We start from the raw sequence: 16,161 nt of genomic DNA, 5'->3' as shown, positions 1-16,161 counted from the left end.
GCAGCCCAGAGGCGCCCACGTGTCAACAGGTACAGGATCCCAATTCCACTCATACCTGAGACACGGGACTGTGCCCACAGCCCAGACATCCTCAAAAGCCCTGTTCTCACTATCATGTCAGATGGCTCCAGGTCTTATTTACCCCTTCAGGCGACACCTCTAGACGTGCACACTGCCCCAACTTAGCACGACGAATAAATGCTTGCACTCAAAGGGCCCTCTGCAATCGTAAGGTGTTAGAAGGGGGCTTGAAAATCTCATGCTGGGGAACACCTGAGTAGCTCAGTGGTTGAGCGTCTGCCTTTGGCTCAGGGCATGATCCCAGGATCCTGGGATCAAGTCCCTTATTGGGCTTCCTACAGGGAGCCTCTTTCTCCCTCTGCATGTCTCTGCCTCTCTGTCTGTGTCTCTCACAAACAAACGAACAAATAAATAAAATCTTAAAAAAAAGAAAAAAAAGAAAGAAAAAAAAGAAAATCTCATGCTGGTTGTCGGAACTTCTTGCCTGCTGACCTCGCCACAATGACCAAGAAGTCCTGGAGTACTTGGTCACTTAAGTGACTACTCACCCTCTGACTCATAGTCCAAAGTTGTGAAGTCAAAGTTTTCCTCCAGCAAACAGGAATTGGCAGTGGGAGACATGGAAGCCATGCTATCCCGCTTTCGGATGATCTCCTCTTGCAAACCTTTTAGCCAGTCCTTGGTCTTTGGTCTGATCTTCACTGCTCTGCCTTTTACCTGTGAGGACAGAGTGGCCATCTGAGGATGAATGCAGACGTCAGAACCACTCCCTTCACTTTCAAAGGGCATCTTGCTCAAACTCATGCATGAGAAGCAGGCCAATCTTCATGTTTTGCTAAGAAAAGTTGAGAATCTAGACCTCAGGCAAGATCATGATAGCTCACATTCAGTCAAAATAAAAGTTGAATTATCACTTCCAGCTTTTCATCCCATGTGAGTATAAAACCAGCATATTATCAAAATGGGAAATATCTGTATGCTGCGTATTTCAAAATAAACCGTCTAAAGAAAATGATTGCAGTGCTCTCCCACCGGCAGGTGTGAGCCAAGATGGACCCAGTGACTCAGTGGGATCTGCCCTCTAAAACTTGCTCTTCCTCCTAAATTCTGCAAGTGGCCAGGGAGACATTAGATATACTAATATCCTCAATGACGACACCAGAAATAGACACCAGAAGGAAGAGTGCTATTGCCTGCCCTCCTGTGGAGTCCACACCTTAAGGGAGAGGTGAAGAGATGACTTGACCATGTAAAAGCCCAAGGAAACAAGCAGCCCCCCACTCCATGAGTGACCAAGCATGACTCACCTTCATACCATCCACGTCCAGGACGCTGAGAGCCGAGTGACTGTCTGCAAAAGTCACCAGCATTTGCCCTTGGTTGATCCTGGAATAAGTGAGATATGCCAAGTCAACACCAAGAGCAGCTCGGTGGCTCTCACGGGTCCTGGCCAGAATGCACACGACATGCACCCAGGACCCTGTGCCAGCCGGGGCGCTAGTTACCTGACAAGAACAATCGTCCCGTAATTGCCCAAGGTCTGCATGAGTTCTGTGCGTACATCCTCAGGAAACTCATTTTTCTCTTCTAAAGTTGGCGACTGGAGGTTGACTACAACAGTGGCATCGAGGGGGCCCTGGAAAGAGGACACTTCCTGGAACACCCTCTCCCGAGCACCCACATCGACTTCTTGAACTTCCACCTCCACGATCGCCAGCACGGGTCTGCATTAGACATGAAGGGAAGATGGGTGATGGTTAACTGGCTGAGTAGGTCCTGACCCCCAGAGTCCACTGGCAAGAGTGAACAACAATGACCCATGGTGTGGCCCTGGCTCAGCACCTGCAGCCCGGCTGTCCTGTCCTAGGATTTCCGACTCTGTCTTTGCCCAGCCTTAGCACTGTCTTGGCATTCTTACCTAAAGGATGATTTAGAGAAAACAGTGCCCTGTTAGCGGAGATTTTTTCTTATGTGGTACTTGCCAAGATTGCTGAGGATGGAGAGAAGTGTGAATTCTCCCTCTGCTAGGGGAACAAGCTTTTTGGACAGCTATTTGGCAACTGGTGTTAAGAATCTCAAGGATGGGGACGCCTAGGTGGCTCAGTGGTTGAGTGTCTGCCTTTGGCTCAGGGTGTGATCCTGGGGTCCTGGAATCGAGTCCCTCACTGGGCTCTTCCCAGGGAGCCTGCTTCTCCCTCTGCCTGTGTCTCTGCCTCTCTGTGTCTTTCATGAATTAATAAATAAAATCTTAAAAAAAAAAAAAAGAATCTCAAAGATGTTCATCTCCTTTGACCTACTAATTTCAATTCCAGGTCTTTGTTCTAAGAAAATGATGAGAGATTCAGACAAAGATTTATACATAAGGATGATTATTACAGCACTGTTGCTGAAAGGGGAAAGGGGAAACAATCTATCTGCCCCATACATGAGAGGTTATGGTGTAGCCATATGATCATATATTATAAAACTAATAAGAACAATGTTGGAGAACTCTAGTTGACATACCCAGGAAAACAGGCCAGCAGGAAATAATGCAATCATGATTGCAAGTATGATATAGGGATGGGTTTACTTTCTTTACAAAAATTTAGGAAATCCTCTATTATGAAGATTCTGTAATCTCATCAAAGACATTTATAAGACAGTATTAAGTGGAAACAGAACAGAAGACAAAACAGTAGGTCATAGGATGGTGACCTTTAAAAACAGGGAACACTGTGAAAATGGGGAGATGTGAGTGATAACCGATACTATCCTACCACAAATTTGTATCACCATTGTTAGATTTTTGGTTTTTTGCATTTAGAAGGAAAAAGAAGACTGAGGAAAATCTGACACAGGGATGTGCACCAAGTGAGTAGTTGTAAAAGCTGGCAGGAAACCTTTTGGGAGAAGCCGCACGTGCTGTACAGGAAGCATCGCTGAGGAAAGCAGGTGCACACGGGCAGCACCCCCAGTGATGATGCAAACAGGCTACTGATACTCAGAACAACTGCACGGATCTGTAGAGAATGAGGCTGGCAGGAAAAACCCAGTCCCCGAGTTCTGATGCCATTTATGTAACATGCTTGGAATGACGAAATGATGGGAAGGGAGAAAAAGCAGCGGCAGACAGGTTAGGGACCAGGGGAAATGAGCAGGGCTATGAAAGGCGCCAGGAGGCATCCCTGTGGTGAAGGAGATGTTCTGTATCTCGACAGTGACATTGTCGCTATCCTGGTCATGGCCCTGTGCTACAGAAGGACAGGATCTCCTCACTGCGGGGCCTGGGAAAAGGGACCTGGGCTCTCTGTATTATTCCTTATAATCAGATGTCAATCTCTGATTACCTCCACATAAAAAGTTTAATTTAAAGATATGAATGTAGTAAGTAAAAAGGCAATGTAAGTCTGCATAGTATAATCCTAATGTTTTTATATGCATTTATATATAATGCAGAGCTGCACATGAAGGTTACCATTTTGGTATAAGATCTTTTGACATGCATGGAAAATACAGAAGACACGTAACAGACCATTGCAGCCACTGTCTCAGAAGGCGAACTATGGAGGGTTTGTTTGCATATATAGGTTTTCCCTGTCAATGACTGAGGTGCTCTGTTTTTTTAATCAGAAAAATCCATAAATGAAGATGCACTTCAAACCAGTGTGTCCAGATCCGTACCTCCCAGCAATCCAGCTGAGTGAAGGCTACTCTATCCTTCTGGTTGCTCAGGCCAAACTCTGGGGTCTTCCTGAAATCCCCCCTCGCCCCGCTCTGTCCTCCTAAAATCCCCCTTCTCTCTCTCTCTCTCACACACACACACACACACACACACACACACACACACACACACACCATCCAATCCCTCAGACAATTCTGTAGGCTCCACTTGCAAAATCTATCCAGAACCCACCACAGGGACACATGACCACCTGGTCCAAGGCTGGCACTGATTCTTTCTTCCCTTGCTTACCACACCAGCTTCTTCCCTGGCCCAGTGGGATAGACTCTCTTTGGCTGATTCTGTCAACACCTCATCAGATAATGCCACTCCTCAGCCCTAGTAAAACCCAATGTGTTCTTGTGGCCTGCAGGGTTCTTCCAGAAGGTCTGCACTTCTTGCCCATTTCCTATGACTTCCTCTACTCTTTCTACTCCACTTCTGTTCTCTCAATTCCTGAATGTTCACTGCCTCCCTCCTCACCCTGGAATGCTCTCCCCCTGATGCCCCTCTGGCTCAACTCACTTCTTTCAGGTCATCATATCGTAAAGGCTTTCCTTGAACACTGGGTATAAAAGAGCACCAACCCCTTGTCTGACTCTTATTACTATTTTTTTCACACTTGTTTATTGTCTGTCTGTCCTTACTAGACAATTCCATGAGAATGTGGTCTTGTCTTTTTTGTTCACTGTTAATCTTCAGTGAACAGTATACAAGAACAGGGCTAGTATACAACGCCCTTCAGTGAATATTTGTTAAGTGAACTGCTTCTTAAAGACACTCACTGAATTAGCAAACCTGAAAATCCTATAACTGGAGATTTCCCAAGGTTGGTTTCTAGGTATGTATTTGCAACACAGCTTTCTCAAGAATTTAGGATATCTAAAGATTTAGACCTACTGGCTGACCAGCTATTCATCAACTCTCTCTCCTAATTTCTTTCCTTGTAGAAGTCGAAACTGATAGGCTAGTTTTGGGAGCAGTCGTGGGAAGATCAAACCCTTCCTATTTCCACCCGAAAATGCCATTTTCTCTGTCTCTTTAAAGATGTTCTAGAAGACCAATCTCTCTCTGTGGCTGGTGCCAGTGCACATTGAGCTGACCAACCCTTTTGCTGTGTTCTGTTGTTAACGCAAGATATGCAAGGCCAAACTAATAGCTCAGAGCATTTAAGAACTCAGAATCCAAACTTGAAAACCCTATGGCATTTGTAATAATAAAATATTAGGAAAAAATGTCACCAGTAGGTGAATGGGTAAATTCCATGGATATATTTAGTGTAATACTGGACAGCAATTACAAGAGAACGAGCCAGGTCTATAATATCGACATGACTGTATTTCAAAGATATTAAATAACAATAAAGCAAGTTGCCCAATGACATCATTTATAGGAATTTAAATGAAAAAATAGTATAGGGTGCATCTTTGAAGTTTTCATGAATGATGTCATTTTTTTTTTTAGTACAAAATACTAACACTGATTCATTCTTGGTGGTGGGGACACAGCTATTGGTCATGCTATTCTTGGTTCTTTACTATATTTCACATGTGTGCACACATGCATTCCGAGGGGGACAACACATCTGTTCTCTGTGGGGAGCAGCAGACGCTGCTCATCCCGGCACAGGAGAATGTGCCCGACGCAGCGAAGACCATACCTGTGATCAGATGCTTGTAGTTCTGCTCGGCCGTAATACTTGAGCACACCAGGAGACCAGCAATGTCTGACTGTGTTGTCAGCATCTACATCGTTGTCTAGAAGGTTGAGTTCTTCAGCTACTCACAGGGATTCCGATCAAGAGACCCACATACAACACAAACTGGTATCAACATATGGGAATGCGGACCGAGGAAGCTGTACAACAGGGATCTCGGGCACAGACCACCACCTATCTCACCCTCGTCTGTTCTAACCTGCTGGACCGGAAACCATGTGGAGTTGCCTTGGGGTAGATAATCTATGTAGATTATCCAGTGATGTCTGTGGCCTCCCCAGTGGACAAACCGAGTGGGAAAGCAGACATCGTGGCTGTGGGGTTCCCATCCCAGGGGTACAGGGACACAGGAAGTCTGCACCATTTATGTAGGCAAAGCCAAGGCTGAGGCCATCACTGTATCCTGGCCTCTCGGTGCCCCAGGGATGCCCACAGATGTCCAAAGACTGATCTGAATGACGTGATTCCCTGGCTTTGAAATCTCTGCAGCCATCTTTCCAGGAAAGCAGAGCTGTTGTACGTCTAGGTGTTCTGTCTCAACTGCCCTTCCTAATTGGCCATCACAAATAATTCAAAATGTACTTGACCACTAACTGAGGAAAAAGCTCTTCTTTCCTGTGTTTGGCTCCTGTTCAATTCCGAATTGGGAGCCTGGAACAGGTAAGAGTTTGGTGGAAGCAAACAGTCGGGATAAAGTGCCATGTGTGGGCAAGGGGAGACATACTGGACCAGAAGAGCCGTGGCCTCTCTCCTTGTTGTCCACCCAGAACAGAAGGCAGATGGGGTGGTGTTGCGGGGGGTGGCAGCCGTGATGCAGGGACGGGGAGAGCCAGAGGGGAGCTCCCCAAAGCACAACTTCCAAAGCATAGGGGCCAATAGATGGAATGACTTTTCTATCGTTTGGGGTCATCAAGAAAGTTGTTATTTATACCACAGACCGCTGTGCTGAATGAATGTGCAGACTTCCCCTCTACGCTATCGATCACGCCCTCCACCAGCTCTGAATGTGCACACATCTCACGCACCTGTTCTGTCAAAAGAGTGCCTCTTCCTCCACCACAGGACCCGGTCTGTCCAGGCGGGGGTGCGACATTTGTCACTTGTGTCATAGGCAGCAGAGCCAACGTCATACTTGTAGGTAGGTCCAAAATTAATAGCGCCTTCGTGAAAGTCTTTAAAAATCTATTAGGAGAAAAGACCAAGACCAACTTGGTTCTAGATTCTGTATATAGTATGCAAAAAAACAAAAAATGAGGAAGCACATTCCCAAGTGCCCCATTCCTAAAAAGACAGAAAATCAACATTATAGTTGCAAGTATGTCTCAAAGTGAACATGTGTATGCTATTTAGCAAGAGAGGGATGATTATTGATTCCACTGACTGACGCACCACCCTGGGAACTCCCACCCACCTCGGGGACCCGATGTCCAACTGTCACCTCGTCAGTGCCCCCAGAGACAGTGGAAGGCACAAGGCAAGTATCACAGGGGCCCCTCCACTCAGCCCCAGACCTAGTACATGCCTGGGCATACCTAAAAGGCCCTTGTTGGTATTTGCTAACTAAATGAATTGAGTAAATAGAAGCGCAGGGGGACGCCTGGGTGGCTCAGCAGTTTAGTGTCTGCCTCTGGCTCAGGGTGTGATCCTGGAGTCCTGGGATCGAGTCCCAAATCAGGCTCACTGCATGGAGCCTGCTTCTCCCTCTGCCTATGTCTCTGCCTATCTCTGGGTCTCTCAGGAATAAATAAAATCTTTAAAAATAGAAGCGCAGGACCGAAATGGAACTGTTTCTGGTTAGCTCTAGATCCAGCCCTGGTGCTGTGAGAAGACCCTGGAACAGACACCTAATTCTCTCTGTGCATCTGTGGAAGGATGTGGACAACACTGGTTGGGGAAGAAAGAAAAACCTATTCTAGCGAGGTATGCTGTGGTTACTTTTCCATCCGGCCACCCCTCAGCGATGTCGTGGTAGGGCTGAGTGGGAGGTGAACAGAACATCTCGAAGAATGTGTGAATCTGGCTGTAGGAGAGACCTTAACTCTCCTAGCTCCACGCACTGAACCAGCCACATTTTCAAAAGGTAAATGGAGTGCAGGTGCTATGAAGCTAACAGGCACTGAAAAGAGCAAACAGTATTAGGTGGAGAACATAAGCTTCGGGTCATTTGGAAGCTGACCAGTGTGACTGTGAAGAACTGAGGGCAGACCCCATACCTGAATCTTTCCTATTATTTCATGGTCTAAGGAGTCACTAAAAAACTGCACATGGTGGGATGCCTGGGGGGCTCAGTCAGTTGAGCGTCCAACTCATGGTCTCAGCTCAGGTGATGATCTCAGGGTAGTAAGATCAACCTGGCATTGGGCTCCACACTTAGTGGGGATCTGCTTGAGATTTTCTCCCTCTCCCTCTGCCCCCACTCACTCTCTATCTAAAAAAAAAAAAAAAAAAAAGCCTTAAAAAAATTGCACATGGGTCATGTAGTGGATAAAATATGAGCTCTATAGTTTGACAGTCTTGGATGGCATGATGGCTCTGTGTACTCACTGTGTGACCTCGGACTCATCTGACCTGGGCCTAAGTTCTTTTGTTTATTGAATGGGTGTAATACCTAATTTGTAGGATGGTCTTGAGGATTATCCACCCAAATTGGTATATAAAGCATATTCAGTATTGTTATAACTTGCTAGTGTGCTTACCAATGAGAAACCGAGATCTCACCAAAATAGAGTACTTTGAGTGTCACTCGGTGGTTGACATTGTGATGTCCGAAGGAGGAAGAGACAGCAAACCCACCCTCCAACTGCAGAGCACAGATTCTGGTGTTGGCAGGGAGTCTTCTGCTGCCATCACCTCCTACGCTGGCTTTTGTGCTCACCAGCTTTCCATAGAGTGACTGACAGCCATTCCCACCAGGAGCACACCTGCCCTGAATGCAGCCCGTTGGAGGAGGACCAGGATGTGTGTGTGAACACACGCTCACGTTTCTCTGACTTCAATGCCTGAGTCTACTGAATGTTTCGATGTTATTCCAGAGTGGAAAAGCTATCATATCATGATAGTTGAGACCTATCATAAGAGCACAACTTACTTTTCCACTTGATTTCTGTAGCTGTAGCTGATCAAACTCCAGAAGTTTCTTCCAGTCTTGGCGTTTGACAAAATAGAAGACCTCTTCATAAGTGAGATCAATGCGGTAGTTGAAATCACCACACCAAAACACGTAATCATGAGAAAAAATGTTTCTTCCCTGTTAAAGAAAATCACAGTCGTTCCAGCTCATCTTGCAAAGAAGGTGGGCGAGGGAAGGAAAACTCACCCTGCAGATGATACATTTCTTAGAATGTTACTTAAAAAATGACTTCCAGTAGAGCACCTCATCTCTCAATCCCATACACCTAGTGCGGGGCTTTTATGTGGCTTACTTCATTTTAAATGACGGTGTTTTTGAGTGGTTTGGAGAAAGCTCATATCTAACTGGGAAGCATGACCCCCTTCTTCACTGCGGCCCAGCTCTGTGATCGGGCTGTGCTCCTGCTTTTATCAGGTCTACATCCAAAGAAGAGTTGCCCAAACATTCTGTGTTATGAGGATCAGGCTTAAGAAAATAAGTTAAAATGCTCAGAATGTGCAACTTTGCAAAATGTCATGGATTTTATCCATGTTCATCGTGTGACCTGTCCTATTCTTCCCTCCTCTGCCCTGTCTAGCCCACCCTGAGCCAGCAGTCCCCCAGCACAGCCCTGGAGAGCATGGGATCCTTGCCCGCCCTTCCCTGCCGTGAATCACAAGGACAATGACAGCAGCCACAGCGTATCACCCCTATCATCCACCTACGTGTGCTGGGCTCTGTTCTGGGGGCACACTGCCCTCACAGCAGCCCTGCAAAGCATGCACTGTTGGCTCTCCTTTGGATTAAAAAAGTTCAAAAAAACTTGCTAAAGTTATGACTAACGCATAATAAGTGCAACATTTGAACTCAGGTCAACCTAAGTCCGAAATCTGTTTCTTTTTCCTTGCGTGGCATTTCCACTCTCTGTAACCCATAACAGTAATCTAGACAGAATATTAAAATGATCACAACCAAATAAATGAGTGTGCAGAGCACTGTTGGCCAGTAGAACTTTCTGCAGTGATAGAAATGTCCTCCATCCGCACTGTCCAGAACAGGAGCCGCCAGCCACAAGCAGCCACATGCAGCCACTGAGTGACCATCAAAAAACATGGCCAGTGTAACCAAGGAACTCTTTGTTTTATTTCATTTTAATTAATTAAAATTTAAGTACCTGCTTGTGGCTAGCGGCTAGTCTACCAAAGAGCACAGGTGTAGAGTATTAACCTATAGGTATCCTTGATATTTCTGTTGGGGGGGAAAAAAAACTATGTTAAAAGCTCTTTGAATATTTTGAATGTGTCCAAAGTTGTTTACTATTTCAAGATAGCACTTTAAGTGAGAAGGGCTGGACTTTTTTTTTTTTTAAACTAAATAGATACACAAAGAAAATAAGCATAGTGTCCCATGAAGTCTAGAAGACTTCACGTTGTAAATTTCCCAACTCTACTTGTTTCTTCTTTAATCCAAGAAATAAAAACTAGAGCAAAGATTACAGCACTTCTTAATGAGAATGAAAGAGTTTTTGCCTTGAGTACTGGTGCAGCCCAGAAAACAGGAGGTCAGTTTTACGGGATCTGTCTAGCCTCACACGGAGGACATGACCCAGCCAACTGTCACAGACAATGTTGCAAAAAGAGTTGGCCGCCCCTCACTGCAGGGAGACAGGTGGTTCGCAGCAGGCTGAAGGTGTGCAGGTGACATCTCTGCACAGGAATGAATGACAACATCTGAATCTGAATCTGAATCTGGAAAGACGCCCTGCTGGCTTTGGGATGGAAACCCCCGCTGCCAGTAGAGGGCAGCCTGGCGCGCGTTGTCGGCAGTCTGGAGCCCAGGTGGGAGGATCCAGGGCTCCTTGGTCCTGAAGACACAGGTTTCAAAATCCAGCTTCCTTATCTGAGCTGCAACAGAAGGTATGTGTGAAGATAATGAATCTTAGGAAAAGCGAGTCTAGTATCATGTGGGCTCAGAGGTTCTTCACCAGCTTGGATGTACCGTGAACAGTGAATGAGAAAATCAGAAAATGCACAAAAATGCAAAGAAACTGTAGGATGCAGAGGGACATTCAGGAAATGTACAGACATGGGGCACAGGACCCTCCAGGGCTGGACCCCCTGGGATCACCTCTACTGTTCCATCCCAGGGTGCTTCCCCTGCCCTGGAGCCAAGCCCCCAGGACAGGGACCCCCCCGCAGCCGCACCCCCCGATGTTGGCCTGAGCTGGGAGCTAGCACCCGTATCCCTGTCATGCTCCAGGCCACCGGCCACCAATGCCACGCTGCTCTCACCATTGGGAAACTCAGCTTCTGGGTGATCTCCCTGTAGTCTTCGTTCCTCTCCTTCACCTGCGACTGGCCAGCCGTCAGGTGGCTGCACACGAAGCAGAAGCTGGAACTGTGGAACTGAAAGCGGATGCCCACGGCGCCCTTGTTGCCCGCCTTTCCTCCCATGCCTGTCTTCACCGTGTCGATGGCCACGTCCCTGGAACACACAGCGAGCACGTGTGGTGGCTGCTCTGTGGCTCAGAAGGAAAAGCAAGAACCAGCTCTGCTGCAGACGAGAGCTGGGCAGCAGCGCCAGGCTTGCAGCTCGGAATCCGTTCAATCACATCGGTGGCCGGGCCACATGGCAACCACATGGCTGTCACTCCGGACCTCTGTCCTCTCGCTGTTGGCAGCTGCCTTGCGGTGGGCCTGGAGGACCCTCTCTGCAGTCCTCACCCTCAAGTGCCCTGCACTCACGAAAGCACCCAGGAAGCTCTCACCTCCACCCTGGGTCCTTTCCGTGTCCATGTCCTTGGGGCCCCTGACCCAGCTTGGACTTCACCATCCCCTGTCCTACCCTCTTGCGGCTTTCTTGCAAAGCACACATGGTGCCATCAGGTAATCAATATGTGTTAAGAACAGGAAACACCCCGGATGAGTGCTAGGCTGTGTAGGCAGTTTCCGCACACACTTCTGCTCACATGGGAATGCCCACTTACACTGCACACAGGTGAGCGTGCGGGTCCCCGGACCACAGACTGAGGCACTCAGACCCACACCTGCTCCCTGGGCCTGTCAGTCGGTAGACAAGGTGATGCGGTAACTGGCTGAGAGGCTAAGGCTGGGGGAGAGGCCGGGGACCTTGGGCGGCATCTGGGAAATCTGGAGTTCCCCAGCATCACTCCCTCTCTCATGGTTCATCTCTAACCTTTGCCCTGACCTTACCTTTCCTGACTTTGACCCACTCACTTTGGACACTGCCCAAGGGCCAGAATAAACACTCAGGGGGACACGGACTTAGAGATTTTCTGAAAGTCCTAGAAGAGGTTGATGAGCATGGAGGACAGTCATGCTCTCCAAGCGCTGCCATGGGCACGCCTCTCATCCTCTACATATTCAGAGGCGTTCAACCCGGAGTGGGGAAAGGCTCAGCCTGCGTGGGCAGTGAGCTCAGCCTGACGTGGGAGGAAATTCTACGGATTTGAGACCAGGTAGCAGCAGGAGGTTATGAGTCATTAAGGGAAAAAATTAAGTTCTTCCCAAACCTTAAAACACACACATGCACACACGTGTGCACACATGCGTGTGCCTGCACACACACGTGCATACACTTTCCCAAGAGGACACCCATTTGCTGAGTGTTCCCTTTCTGACAGTCACAAAGCTGTCACTTTAGGACATTACAACGGGGTGACAGTGGTAGAGGCTTTCTGCCCACACATCTTATTTAGAACTCTTTTAAAAAGAGACAAAAGAACTGGCATTTCCCGATGAGTTAACTCAGCTCTTGGTCAGAGGTTTCCTGTCTAAAACTTCAACCAGGAATCCCTTTCCTTGCACAAAACTGAGCTTGGGAGGACAATAATCACTCCCTCTGAAAGGGTTCGGCTTCCTGGCCTGCAAGGTTCCCACTGTGGCTTTTTAACCACCAGACAATATTCTATTCAGCCTGTTTTTTCCTCAGGGGGTTGCTACATTTATCTCGAATAATGGCAAGTCCCGATTCCTGTTGCAGGAGGGGAGGAGGAGGAGGAAGTCTGAACAAAACACCAAGACGAAAGACCCCGCGTCCCCCAGATGTTCATAAACTAAATGTTCTTACCTGATAAATGGGACATGGTATGGACGTACAAAGATATACAGACAGACGCCCACCAGCTGTGCCGAAGTCAAGAGAATGTACCTATGGGAGCGTGAGATGGCCTTCTGGAGCTGCTCACCCCACATCTTCCTGTTGGTGGTACTGGAAGAGAAGAGAAAGAAATGATGCCTTCCAGTCTGCTGGACATGGGCTCTCCCACCAACAGACTCCTTCAGCCTTTATTCTTTTTGTAGAGCTAGTATCCCACTGTCCCCGCTCCCCTGTTACTGCCATGTCTTAACTTCTGCAGTGGACTATCTGTGTATTTCTGGTTGTGTCACACACATCACAGCACATACCTCACTCCCCCATCACCTAAAACCCAACACAGCACCTTGCTCATCAAGAGCTGCATAGATCAGGTTTTATTATTTGTTCAGAAGGTTCCTTGAAATTAAACTAGGAAAGAAGTCCAGTTGACCCTATACAAAATGTTAATGCAGCGGTTTTCTTTTCCTTTGGATCTGGTGGAGAGAAGAGAAGCCCATTCCCCAGGAAACAGTGAATCAGCACCCCTCCAGCCTGGTCCTCAGCACACACCCTCCAGGTGTGCACACACCAGCTCACAGCCTCCTCCCCACATGGCCAAGGACATACCTGCCCTTCCCTCTGTTTCCTTAATTTGCAGAGGAAGTGGAGGTGCATGTCTGGGGGGGTGGTGCTGGAGAGCAATCTGCAGTGCCTACACATCGAGGGTCATAGGGTAGTGCATGCAAAAGCAGGACGGACCCAGAGTCCTGCTCCTAGTGAGGCACCTGGCTTGAAAAAACTTTGGGCGAATTTCAGGGTGTGGTCCTGCACCCCTCATGCCCAGACACTCACCTGGCATTGACGATATTCCCTGCGCTCAGTTCCACCATCTCTTCAAACCCCACGGCAAATATGTCAGCTGGGCTGTCCTCATCTAGGACAAGGCAGGAGTTGAAGGACATCAGATCCCACAAGGCCTGTGTTAGTGGACTCGTGGGGCGCCTCGTGTGCCTCTCTGAGCCCGGGTGCACTCATCCCGATGACTGAGTGAAGCTCCCTAGAGATCCCCACCTCCCCTCACCTCCCACTGTGCATGGCCCTGCCCTGTCTCCATCCCGGGGCACCTTATCGACCTCTCCCCAAACCTCTGTTCCTTTGTCTGCAGATGGGACAGTAACCATCATCTCACAAGGATGTTGTAAAGCACCCATCAGGTGACATGTGTGAAGTGCCCGCCCCACCCGGCAGGTAGTTAGGGCACTGCCCTGTGGGTCCCTCCGGGTGACCCACAGGTGCATCAGACCCAGCCTTAACCCATTAATGATTGCCTGAGGTGGTCCTGTCCCAGGGGACTGCTGTCCTGCACGGTGGCTGGAGGTGAGAACACCCTGCCCGGCTCAAGGTGGTTATTGCTGTTCCCCGGTGGCTGCTGAGGCCTGCTGCAGAAACGTGTTTTATGGGAAGCACAGCAAGCTGAGGGGCTGCCCATCCCTTCTCTGCGTCCCCTCTAACAGGGAATCAGAGGGGTTAATAGGATCCCTACAGCCACTGGCTGTCTCTCTCCAGTGGCCCCCGTCCTGCCACTCAGCCCTTGAGCGTCTGAAAGGGAAGACCCTAGAAAGGGAGACCCTGCCCTCCTGAGGCTGTGGGGAAAGGCCTGGCGTCCACTTCCTTTCCTGCTGGCCTCACAGGGCAGCCTGGCACTTCGAGCTTAACTGGCTTCAAGTCTCTTCTTTGTTTTAAGAAAAAAATACCTATTCCTCCGAACTGCTGGCAAGAGTCGCCACAATCCCTCCTTCCCTCTGAACCTGGCAAGTTCCCCGTGGGGCTGCAGGGCCGCCATCCCAATAAAATCCCCAGCAAAGTGGCAGCCAACTTGCTGTCACCACCCATCCACCCCTGCAGGCACAGGAAGATGGGGGGGCCCTCAGCGCGTCCAGGGCCTTGCCCCAGTGGGCATTCTGGTCACCACCCACACAAGAATCCCAGGAACCCCACGCTGTGGACCTGAGCCACCCCGCACCTCAAGGCAGCAGCGGGGGGTACAGGTGCCCGTGACAGTACGGGGTGGGCTCTGCGCACAGCTCAGGGCACAGACCCGAGCGTGGCTCCCTTGCACTATCCCAGGTCGCTGGAGGAAGCCAGCCCACCCACAAATGCCAACTGAAGAGAAGCCTTTATTCCTCAAACCCTGCATCCTGAGGCCAGTATCACCTCCCGTGATAGAAGACAGTGAAGTGCCAAGTTTGGAATCACTTGGTTCTTAAGGGGCACGCAAATTCTTTTGTGACTGTGTGATGCAGATGAGCAGATGGAGGCGTTTGGGGAGAAGGCTGGGACAGGGAAGGCTGGGACAGGTGTCCTCGGCCCGGCCCCACTTCCCACAGTAACGCAGCCCTGAGCACATCCTCCTCCTTAATGACAGAGCCCTTCTAAAGAGCCAAACCCAAACTGCAAAATCTCTCTATGTGGCAAGAGAGACCTCCCCGCTCTGGTGACCCTTCCAAACATCTGGAAAAGAGAAGGCGCCAAGTAATTTGCCAGGTGTGTTCTGGAAACAGAGACCACAGCCCTTTCCAAACTTTCTGAGGACTGAGGGCACCACATGCCACATCTCAAGGAGTCGTGGGCTACGGGAAAGGTCAGCCCGGGGGCAGGGGGGTCTCGGTGGAATCTGCGTTTCAGGGTCAAGCCGCAGCGCTCACCCTGGGATCCCGGGAGGTCCGAGCGCGTGGGGGAGTCGAGGAGCCAGTCGGCCAGCTCGGCCGTCCCCAGGAGGTTGCTCCGGAACTGCTTGCCTCCGTTCACGTTCCACGTCCCCGTGGCAATTCGGATCCGCCTGAAATTTGTGAATTCCGACTGGCGCTCAGCCATGGCCCTCAGGATCCTGGGAGTCACTGTGTAGAGGCAGGAGAGGGCATGTTTGTCTACACTGCACAACCACACGCATCCTCCGCAGACTCGGAAGGGGCTCCCTGACGGGGAGAGGGCTGCAGCCCCTATGGGCAGGGGCCAGGTATGCTCCCCGTGAGGGTGGGGAGAGGCCAGAGCCACCAGAACCAGTAGACTTCCCTGGGGCATTTGTGCCACGAAGCCCTGAAAACATAGGACCACGCGTTCACCCTCGACGCCCTTTACCCAAACAGACACCACAGGGACTCTCTGCTTGGCACGTCCTCCACCACCCAGTGGGGCTGTCAGCAAGGGGACGCCGCAACCCACCCCACTCTGAACACTGGTACCTAAAACTTGAAACGTCTTAGGGTAAGTGGCTCAGTTGGTTAAGTATCTGCCTTCAGCTCAGGTCATGATCCCAGGGTCCTGAGATCGAGCTCCATGTCGGGATCCCTGCCTGGCAGAGAGTCTGCTTCTCCCTCTGCCTCCCCCTGCTCGTGTCCTTGCTCTCTCTCTCTCTCTCTCTCAAATAAATAAAATCTTTAAAAAACAAAACAAAACACTTTTAAATGTCTTACACCATCTTGGCCTTTTTCACCCTCCATCCCTCATGAGATA

At 49.3% G+C, this 16,161-nt stretch overlaps 1 protein-coding gene across 1 annotated transcript in view; it reads right to left on the bottom strand.

The window, feature by feature from the left end:
* The window catches only part of SYNJ2 (synaptojanin 2), a 98,664-nt gene that overhangs the window by 13,086 nt on the left and 69,417 nt on the right, over positions 1 to 16,161 (bottom strand). The window contains 10 exon segments of the mRNA XM_041744518.1: positions 570 to 738; positions 1,329 to 1,407; positions 1,527 to 1,745; positions 5,385 to 5,502; positions 6,467 to 6,623; positions 8,530 to 8,688; positions 10,842 to 11,034; positions 12,640 to 12,780; positions 13,501 to 13,582; positions 15,354 to 15,545. Coding sequence (XP_041600452.1) covers positions 570 to 738; positions 1,329 to 1,407; positions 1,527 to 1,745; positions 5,385 to 5,502; positions 6,467 to 6,623; positions 8,530 to 8,688; positions 10,842 to 11,034; positions 12,640 to 12,780; positions 13,501 to 13,582; positions 15,354 to 15,545 — 1,509 coding nt within the window.

This window comes from Vulpes lagopus, chromosome 2 (assembly GCF_018345385.1).
Source record: "Vulpes lagopus strain Blue_001 chromosome 2, ASM1834538v1, whole genome shotgun sequence".
Taxonomy (NCBI): domain Eukaryota; kingdom Metazoa; phylum Chordata; class Mammalia; order Carnivora; family Canidae; genus Vulpes; species Vulpes lagopus.
Note: the sequence above shows the minus strand (reverse complement) of the source record. Positions and strands in the feature narration are given on the sequence as shown.